The 10,738-nt window shown below is 48.1% G+C and overlaps 1 protein-coding gene across 1 annotated transcript; it reads right to left on the reverse strand.

Annotated features, from left to right (window-relative positions):
• Window positions 1-401: 401 nt before the first annotated feature.
• Window positions 402-10,531, reverse strand: LOC102020097 (serpin B9-like). Its single transcript, XM_013521778.1, has 7 exons — window positions 9,966-10,531; window positions 9,507-9,682; window positions 6,362-6,499; window positions 5,869-5,986; window positions 4,829-4,959; window positions 3,428-3,583; window positions 402-2,060 (listed from the first exon to the last, which is right to left on the reverse strand). Exons 1-7 carry the CDS (start codon window positions 10,210-10,212, stop codon window positions 1,584-1,586), a joined length of 1,443 nt encoding a protein of 480 aa, XP_013377232.1. The 5' UTR covers window positions 10,213-10,531; the 3' UTR covers window positions 402-1,583.
• Between the last annotated feature and the right edge of the window lie 207 nt (window positions 10,532-10,738).

Below are 10,738 nucleotides of genomic sequence, written 5' to 3' on the forward strand. Positions count from 1 at the left end.
CAGGGAAGTTGGAATCTCATACCTTCCTGGTGGGAATGTTACATGGTTCAGCCGCTGTGGAAAGCAAGTTTGGCATTTCCCTACAGAGCTAAATATAGTTACTATATAACCCAGTAGTTCCTTTCCTTTATACATGAGTTCACACGCAAAGGAAGGGAGACCAGGTGTCAGAACCAATACACGTGCATGCAGATGAACAGCAGCAGTATTTACATATACCTGAATGAGTGAAAAAAACAGATGGATGAATGAGTAAATGAATAATGGTAATTTCTTTTTTTTTTTTTTGAATAATGGTAATTTCTGTAGAAGACTGTTATGCAGTCATATTGGGAATAAACAAATACATGCTACAGTGACAAATGCACCTAGAAAATACTAAAGAGAAGAAGCCAGACACAAACGGTCATACATATGCTTCAGTTTATATGAAATGTTCAGAGTAGGTAAATCGACATAGAGAAAGCAGAATGGTGATGCCCAGGGCTGCAGGGAGCAACAAATGTGGATTCCCTGCTTAGTGGGCACAGCTTCCTTTCGGGACAATGAAAACTTCTTGGAACTGGATAAAGGTGGTGGTTACATGATACACTGTAATGCACTAAGACGGCTAACTTTGTTATGTGAATGTCAGAAACAATGAGATCTTGAAGAAGCACAATGCAGTTGCTGATATCTGACCACTGAAAGCATTTAGAGCTTGTATACGATGAGGAAGTTATTACTGTAGTATAAGCGACACACAGATAGGTGAGATGGAATCTGAATCCCAGGGACTCTATAGTTACTATATAACCCAGTAATTCCTTTCGAAGTGTGGGACTTCCTAAGAGGACAAAAGATTATAAATACAGCACCCACCATGAACGGTTGCAGTTTGAGTTCAAAGACATCAGGTTCTGGAGAAAAGAAAAATTTCCTTGAAGAAGATGACGTCTGAAAAAAATTTTCAGTGTTGAATGAATTTAACTGCTACAGCTAGAGATGGAGAACTCACATCACATGAATAAACTCATCATCCCTACAGGGCTGAAGCGATTAAAGAGTGCAACCTCCTGGCCATGAAAGCTGTGAGCTGGGCACAGACCATAAAGAGCAGCTGCTGAAGAAGTGCGAATGTCCCCGGCCGAATGCAGTGTTTTGCACAGACCTGGTGAACAGTAAATGTCCAACAAAATACAGTTCAACTGTGCACTTCTTTAAAAAGTCCAGTCACCATGAAAACTGTCACAGGAATAGTAATATCCAGTGGCATGGATTACGATGTACAAGGTGCGGTTAAGGCACGTGTGTGACGGGGTTGGAGGTTCTAGGAGGCACGCTGTGAGCACAGTAAGAAGCTCACATAGTGAGTGTGAGAGGTGTTTGTGACCTTCCAGGAAAACTGCGGGCTCCACTCCGGGATCTGTTCTGCACCCTGCATTGAACATGGTGATCTGCTGTCCTGAGATCCTGGTCAAATGGCAAAGTCAGTGGCAGTGTGGGCAGAGAAGAGCACGTACGTGGTGCGCTATGCTGACAGGTGGTGCAGATGTGTGCCAATCTGCCCTAGGGTTGCACTTGGCTTTTCTAATGAGCCAACTTCACGGAGTTTGGATGGGGTGTGGGGGAAAAGAGGGAAGTGCTTGCGTGCACAGGGAGCGCACCCCTCCTGGAGACAAGATCCTGCCACAGAACAGCAGGCAGTTGGTGCTGTTGTGCCTGATGAAGAACAGGAAGGGGTGGTCAGCACGGAACACCGGCAAACTCCTCGCGCAACTCCCTTCAATCTCACAAGCTGATGCTGTCGCCTCCGTGCCTTCCTCACTGACCTCCAGCACAGTCTTGTGCTGGAGCAGTGACAGGCACTGGTCACCGTGGGGAAACCTCCAAAACATCCCAGAGAGATCCGGTTGTTGGCAATCAAAGAGATCCACCAAACCCACATCCTGCAGCTCATATCGCATGTTGTAATCCCCTTGCAGTTTAAATTTTGGAAGGTAAACTTCCATTTTGGTCTTCTTCATGTGCTCTGGACTGGTCCAGGTCCGGAATTTATCAAAAGTGAAGGCTTTTTCCACCTGAAAGACCGGGATTAGACTTTACCATCAGATTGCAGTGCCCATCCAGTGGTCCTCCCAGGGGCAACCTGTCCTCCTCTGGCCAGCATGTGGTGCTGACTGTCATACACTGTCCCTGCAGCTGCCTGGAAGCTTGTGAGGTCCCGGCTTGGCCTGCTCCCAGGAGCTGTTATGCCACCCCAGGTGTGGCTTCCTGAGGCAGGAAACAGGTCTGGGCCCTCTCCCACCACTGCCCACCAGAGTCTCTGCCAGGCGGCTGCGCCTTGTCGAGATTTGGGCTTCCTGAGCTTTTTGGTTTTTTGAATGAGGCTTAGTTCGGAGCGGACAAAGCATTGCTGCTGAGCAAGAATGAAAGGGCTGTGGCTGTGAGCCACCAGGGCAGGGGCCTGAGGCTGTAGGGAAACGGGTCTGTCCTCAGGGAAAGAACAGCGTGAAGGCCTCATTGGGCTTTCTAGCTAATCCTGACTAGAAAGAGTTAAAGCTTTGTAGCGATGTCCCTTGGACACAGTTACAAGGACGAGCAATGAGAGAAAAGGAAAACCAGACACAAAGACACAGGTAGCACAGATGGCATTGGGACTGACACTGGAGGGAAAGCAGATGGGCGGAGCACAGCGAGGCCTGGGGCTGTGTCCTCCCGGCTCAGCACGGTGCGCAGGAGTGGGGGTGGGGGCCACTTTAGGGAGAAGTCCTGCTCAGAGCGTACAGTATGTTCCCATAGCTGTGGACTTGCACAAGTATTTTCTTCACTGTAGTATCGTTGTGCTACTACAACAGATACACACATCGCCTACTGACCCAAGCTGACCAAGAAAGCCCCGCCCAACCAACCACCTGCGCTTCCCCTGGATAAGGCCCTGCAAGGACAAACAGAGAGAAAGAAGTTACACAAAGCCCACTAAAAAGGAGGTCCAGACAGGCAGTGGTGCCTGGTAATCTGAGGACAGCCCAAGGGCCAATCAAATTGTGACAAGTCCCAGAGGGGTGAGAATCCCCCAAAAGGTCATAAAGGAAGCCAGGGACAGAGGCGCATAGGCATTAATCCTTCCAGGCTCCCTGTCCTGCCTGGGGCAGCTTCCTGTCTTCTCCATTTCCCTCATAACCAACGAAGTGTCCTCCTTTCTTCAGCTCTCTCCCTCCAGTTCATTTCTGCTGCTGAGTTTAGCATCCCAGGTAGCTGCTCACCCCAGTGACAAGGTGGGAGTGTGAGTGGCTTTAGGAGAAGAGTGTCCAAGGTAGGGAGGGCGGACAGACAGACGGCCACTGGCAGGAGTGTGTGCCAGTGCAGTGCTGGTGGGAAAGGACACAGGAATGTCACCAGATGCTCTGGGCAAGACAGCAAACACACACACAGACCCCTGTCTCACCGTGCTGAGGTCCACGCCTTTGTCCGGGAGCAGCAGGATCATGCTCAGCTCCTGGCCCGCATAGGGCAGCTCCAGCACCTGGGCCTGCACCTCGCTCACGTGGGCCCAAGGAAATGTGCCTTCCTGGAACATCATCTGCGTCCGCTTCTGCTTCATCTGACGGGGTGAGCAGAGGGGCACGCATGTCACACGGAGTCTCCAAGGAGCAAGAAAGCTGCCCAAAGGGGCTGCCTGAGCGATACAGCACCCACAATGGAAACAGTGTTTGCGCTCCGGGTAACCCCTGGGGAAACCTCACCCAACACTTCCCACAGGCATGAAAAGCCACGGAGTGTGGGCAGAGGCAGGAGCAGCCTGGGGAGACATCCTGGCCAGCAAAATAAAACGGGAAGCTCCGAATGTTTCATGTGCTGTTGCTTGGCTCAGAAAGGTCCCCATAATTTCAAATGGAAACATAAATGAATGCACATATAAAGTGCATCTGCTTTTAAAATGGAGGGGCATGGGGCTAGGAATGTAGCTCAGTGGCATAGCGCCTGCCTGGCAATCGCAAGGTCATGAGTTCGATTCCTGGTACCGGAAGAAAAACAAAAACAACAACAACAAAAAAAAAAACCAAAAAACAAAAACAAATAAAATGGAGGGGCAGTTGAATATGTATAAACATCCCAAATGTTTTCTTCCTAATTAGTTTTCTGTTTTTCAGGGGATTATAAGACATCACAAATTATTTTAACTCTGCTTTAGTTGACATTAAAAATGTCAGGACCTAGTTCCATGGCACTTTGTTTTAATGTTAGAAATTTTCAAATATTGCATTAATAATTTTTAAATTAAATAACAATTAAATGAATTATTATAATAATTTTAAAATTACTTGTTTAAAGATACATGTTTTCACATTTTTCTTGACCCATGGGTATATCACAAAATCGTGACACATTTTTTTGTGTGTGTTTCTATTTAGGCAACTACTACTTAAGGAAAATCTTCAATTTCCAGACTGAGGTTATAGCAGTAGATGCAGGAGAAATGATCAGACAGGAAGAACAGTCACTAATGCAAGGAAGTATAAGTAGCAAAAATTCTTTACTCCTATAATTTTGTTTTCCTGAGTTTAAAAGTCAATTCAGAAGTATATTGTTTCAAAGAATTTTTAACCACTTATGCCCTGGTAAAATTAAATTTTTTTATTCCACTTCTCTCTCTTTTTTTTGCGACAGGGTCTCACTATACAGTTCAAACTGGCCTTGAGCTGACTTTGTGGCCTGGGCTGGTCTTGAACTCACCATGATCCCCCTGCCTCAGCCTCCCGAGTACTGGGATTACAGGTGTGCGCCACCATGCCCGGCTCTTATTCCACTTCTCTAGGAAACTATTTTGTTGAAAGCTTCTACCTACCTGGTTAATTTTGAAAGGCGTTTTCTTTGTGCGTGACTTCTGAAACTGTTTGTCCCACCTTCCTTTGAAGTACACAGCATTAACAAGAACGAGCCTGGTGCCCACGTCAACTGCCTTCTGTGGTAACAACTCTTAATCTTGCCTTTTGAGAAAAGCAGAGACTACATTCAGTGGCTCCTTTAAACACATGACGAATAAACTCTAGGGCGGCATCCTGGCAGATTTCAATGTGATGATTTCTAACTAGCTCAGTTAGGATCGTTACGAATGAAATGGTTGAAAACAACTCCGAGTAGTGGTGTTCGTGCACACGGACACTTGGGGACATCGCCAAATGGAGGAGGTGACAGGCTTCTGAGTCACTCAAGGAGAGCAGCTGATGAGAAAGAAAGGGCAGCTTGGAGGTCCAGCAAGCAGGACAGGAGAGATGCACTGGGCAGCACTGCAGTCCCTCAGGGGTTAAATGCAGTGTGAGGTCTAAGGCTCCGTGCTCACACCCAGAGCTAACACTGGGCAGAGAGGAGTCAGTGTGAGGGGCGGCCAGAACAGGGCCAAAGGGAGGAAGTGGCTGATGGGCACGTGAGGGGCTTCTGGGAGCCCAGGGAGAGAGATCACTGTTGATCCCCAGACAGAGCTCCAGGCATCCCTGGGGAAGATAAAGTGGGCGAGCTGGACTCTCTCCTCTTCCCCTGGATATCCAGGGCTACCTTTTCATGACCTAATGCACCCTTGCCAACTGCTGCTTCAGGAGGGCACAAGTGGTAAAGATTCCAGAAGAAATGGGGGAAATAATTGCTGAGTCTTCAAGGAAAACTACCTGCCATTTGCTACTGTCTCTTTTTTTAGCAGAAACACAAATGCTCATAGTGCAGTGCAGGTATGTGAATGGTTCACACGTCCAGCCATCATTGATCTTGGGGTCATGGATGGATGAAGTCACTGTCTGAACTGCAAATGAATGAGGATCAGGCCGAAACATGGAGGAGAGGACCAGGAGAGGTGGGGAGAGGGTTGGAACAGAAGGAACCGTTATTGCTGACCTTCCGTTTTTGTGGACACCCAAGCATTGATGTGTTTCCTGGACCTCTCTGTTTCCTTGATAAAGGACAGCTGCTCCAGCTCAGTTTCGTAGAACTTCGGACAGGACTCCTTAAATGACTGTGGACAGAGATGTGTCAGGTGAGGCCACGGAGCTGCACGAAAGGTCAGCAAGCTTCCCAGCCCTCTGAGTATTACTTGGTCCTTTGACAACTTATACATGGCACATGTGGCTCTTAGAAGCCGTCACACTGAGTCTAGGAGAAGTCAAATACCAGATTCTAGGTGGGGATGTGCTGAGTCTGGAATAACTGGACATGAGTGAAAGAACTAAGGCCCTGATGTGGGAAATCATGCAAGGCATCCTTAGAGCACTGTCCTCATTTGAAAAAACAAGGTTGCCCGTTTTTTGCTGAAGTACTTGGGATCCTCCTCCTGGGCTCTAGGCCACCAGGTCCTTTAAGTCAACTTTTCTTGCTTTGAGATTGAACTCACTGGGAGGAAGATGCAGCTCTGGTCTGCATAGAGCCTCTTGGCTATGTTGAAGGTGAATGGAGCGCCTGATTTGTGCACTTGGGTGAGCAGCGACTGGAAGCCCTGGTGAATGTCGTCCTCGGTGTTTAACGCCAGCGCCTGTGAAGGAAGTCAATGAGCACTGTCAGTATTGTGCTCTGGTCTCACAGAGAGTCTGCAAGACAAATTTACTTCTCAGGTACTCCCTAAAATAATCCTTTGCAAAGAACTTGTCCTGTAGTTTGGTTTGGTTTGGGTTGGGTTGTTATTTTTCTGAGTGAGGTTCTAAGTAGCCCAGGCTGGAGTCAAACTCATAGTGATGCTCTTGCCTAAGCCTCCTGAGTGCTGGGATTGCAGGCGTGCACCACCACACCCAGCGAGGCCGCTTTACTTTTTCCTTGAGCAGTGCATCCTGCAGAAGACGCACAGTGCACAGATTGGAGCAGGACAGGACACGGGGTCAAAGGTGTGGCTCTTCTGCCTGCTCTGGATTCAAGGGGAGAAAAGGAAAATGATAACGGCCAGAGAAGCTGAGAATGGAGCTGTTATAAAGCCTGCATCCCCTGCTGGGCAGGAATACACCAGACACAGAAGAAAACTGGTCTGCAAAATTCATTTCAAAAGAAATAAATGGTTAAAATGACTAAAAATGCAAGGAAAATGTGCAGGAATAGAACAATGGGAAACTTAAAAGGAGATAAGGGTATAAAAAAAGCAAAGGATTAACAAGACTAAGACATAGTTCTTAAAATTGTATGCTAGAGAGATTATTACACATATTGTAAGTGTTACTTTAATATTTTAAATACATCCGTTAGGCTGTAGAAAAATCTCAATTGATTTTGAAATACAAACTTTATAGAGACTATAGTTCAGCATGGTAGTGCATGCTTGCAGTCCCAGCAATCTGGAAAGCTGAGGCAGGAGGACTGCAAGTTTGAGATTGGGCTGGGCAATTTAGGGACTGAGCAAGCAAGATTGTCTCAAAATAAAAAGAGCTGAGGGTGTTGCTGAATGTGAAGAGTTTGGGCTCTATGTCATAGTGCAGAGAAAGCAACTGTACGGTTTTAGGCTCTGACATTAACGTATTACAAGAGAAATCAAAACCACAAATAAAATACCAATAACACAGAAATTACCCTTCTGTGTAATTATTATAAACACTTGCTTATGCCTGGAATGGGGGCAGACACCGATAGTCTCAGAACTCTGAAAGGATGAGGCAGGAGGATCTAAAGAGCAAACCCAACCTGATCAATCAGGTAATTTAGAAAGGTTTTCAAACAATTTTTAAAAGGCTGAGAATAAACAATTTTTCATGGGGATGGCTCAGTGTCAAGGCTCTACCATCACTGTGGAGTACTTAAAAGAAAAAAAAAACCTCTTTTCTAAGTCAATAACTCCTGTACCTGTACAATCACAGGTACCACTGTACAATCACAGTGCTATTCTATTCTAAATAAATAATGGTTCCATGCAGACATGTGTACTAACCCTGATTCAAACATTACACAATTAACTCTACAGGCATCAAAACATCAGTTAATCCACAAATACCTATAATTCTTAGGCTTTTATGTATCAATTAAAAATGCATTTAATCTTTTTTAAAACCTAGAAAAAAGAGGATGTGCCACTATCCATGACAATGAAAGAACCAGAAAAGTTACAGAGAACTGCTTCTGAAAAGAGATAGGTGTTCTTTAAAAGAATTACTTGTAATATTCAAGAATTTTATTCCTAATAATACTGTTCCATAATAGGAAAAGTTTTAAGGCTTCAAAATGATTTGATAAAGCTTAAAGATGACTGGTAAGAAAATATAAAAAACTGAACAAATGCCACTGAACTGCAAGCTTAAAATATGGTTCTAATGGTAAATTTTGTATGAATTTTACCACAAGAAAAATGTAAGAAAGAAAAGTGAGAGTTAAGCCAGTTTCACTGAAAACTGAGGCATCGCTGAGATCGCTGGGAGCTAACTCCGTCAAGCACGTGTTTATAGGAATCACCTCACCTAATCCCGGCAGGAACTGGGAGAACATTCGTAGAAGCAAGGACACAGTTCATAATCAATGTGTTAAACCTCCAAGCAACATGGGACCGCGACTGGACGAAAATGCTTTTCATGCTCACACGTTTGTCTCTGCAGGCAGATTCCATAGGCACATTTCCTTCCTTCGCTGGAATTGTTAAAGCTTTTGGCAACATGAAAAATCAAATCATGTTTAGAAATCCTCCTGCAGCCCTAGTGTTGCGGCAGCCCAGCACTGTGTGAGACCCCAGTGTGAGACCAGCTCCTGAGCACCCGGGGTCCGCTGGGCGCTAGTCAGGGAGCCCAGCCTGGCGCCCCTGCAGCTGCCAGACAAGTGGGAAGAGGCTCCCTCACAGAGATCCTCAGGGAGCTCAGAACCTCGAGGACCCTAAGAACCACCAGTAGGAATTGCCCCCTGGGCATCTGCTTTAGGACCTCCCACAGGGAGCAGGGAACAGGGGAAAAAGAGCTCTCATTACTGAGAGGGTCCTCCGGGGAGTGCGGGTCACCCTGAGACCCACATGATGGAGCAGAGCACGCCCTGTGCAGAGCTCCACGCAGGGCCAGCAGGTGCCAGGGAGCGGCCTTCTGGGTTTTCTCAGCACCTGTCTCCTGCCCGCCCTGTGACCCCCTAGGGGCAGGGACAGGGCCTAAGCTCTTGCAGATGAGCCCTAGTGAGGCCCACAGCACCCACTGCAGCCTCCAGGCTCCCTAGAGGGATCGAAGCCTCCTTTCTGCCCCCGCCCAGTCTTGTTCTGTTTGTCCCCTCACTGAGACAGCAAGACACCAAAGAATAATTACAGCTGCAAAGTATTGTGCGCCAGAAGGAGACAGAGCTCAGGGACTTATGATTCAAATAATTCCAGCATCCTTTTCTTTTCTTTACCCCTCTGTGGTGCTGGGGATCAAGCAGGAGGCAGTGCTCACCACAGCACCACCCCAGCCTCAGCTCATTTTCTAAATAAAGTGCCAGGTAAAATTTTGTGTACTTTCTAGGTTATTACTTGGGGAAGGTCCCCTACCTCTCACAACCATCACAGAAAACCATAAAACCTCCTGTCATGCAAGAAGCAGGGGCAGAGCCCAGCCTACCTGAATGATCTCCGCCGCCGTTTTACCCTTGGCCCCCAGCAGGGCTCTGGCCAAGGACGAGGAGAGGCTCAAGGGAGAGTAGAAGACATTGCACGCAGGGTACTTCTGACCGAGAACCTTTAAAAGGCGGATGGCAAAGGCGTCATTAGCTTCCGACAGGGAGTTCATGATGAAGTCTAGAGGCAAAGACCAAAGGGCCACGTCATGTCACTCACCTGAGGGTACAATATACCGTGTATAGTGTAGTTTTGTTTGTCATCGCAAAGCTTCCAAATATTTCAAGTTGGACCCAAAAAAGTCCATGTATTGCCACTCTGTTTCCAAAAATATGCCCCGATTGTAGGGGAATTAGCCAGCTGTGATGAGGGCAGCAGCCCAGAGCAGCCTGCGGGCCTCAGGGAAACCACAGACACTCTCATCTGCACAAGGACACAGACAGATGCGAGGGCGGGAACTCACACAGGACACGGCTGGGCCAGGTGAACTCCGCTCCTTCCGCATAACGACCACCTCCTCCCTTCCAGGAGCAGGACTGAGTCAGGGGTGAAGAGGAGGAAGAAGGGGTGGGGGAAGAGGAGGCACAGAGAGGAGACCCAGAGTGAGGAGCAGGGAGGACCTCTAGCCCGGCCTCAGCATCCCTCCTGTGCTTATTCTCGCCTCTGTGTGTGGGAATCCCTGTGTGATTTTCAGCTGTGCACCAGGCCATGAACGCCCAAAATAAGAGCTGCTGCCTGAGGCAGGCTGAGGTCCAATCCGCTGTGAGGCCAGAGCCTTCTGCTGCAGGGACAGCTCAGGCTCCGGCCAGCTGAGAGCGCCAGCTGTCTCTCCTGCCCTGCAGCCTGTGTCCCTGAGGGTGGGCTGCCTGCATCCAGCTCAGAGTTCCTCCCCATCCTGTCCTGCTCCGGAAATCATGTGACCGAAACCCTGGACTCTGGGAGAGAACACTATTGCTTCTCCTGTTTGCTTTCACTTTCTCTAAGGAACTGAGGTTTCCCTCAGAAGCCGGGTGCTCCCGTCGCTGGTCCCAGGCACTTGGGGGACCGCCCTGACCCTTCCCTTCAGCGCTCTTCCCCCACCCACTCCCACGGCCCCACCTGTGCCCCTCCCCCAATCTCTCTCCACCTCCCACTCAGACCCGGGGTCCTGTCTACACCTCAGGCTCCTCCCCAGACCCCTGCAGTCCCTGCCACTGTGGTGCCTGTGTCCCCTGCCTGTCCTCACCTCCATGCAAA

The sequence above is a fragment of the Chinchilla lanigera genome, unplaced genomic scaffold (genome assembly GCF_000276665.1).
Source record: "Chinchilla lanigera isolate Chin_1 unplaced genomic scaffold, ChiLan1.0 scaffold00064, whole genome shotgun sequence".
Lineage (NCBI taxonomy): Eukaryota > Metazoa > Chordata > Mammalia > Rodentia > Chinchillidae > Chinchilla > Chinchilla lanigera.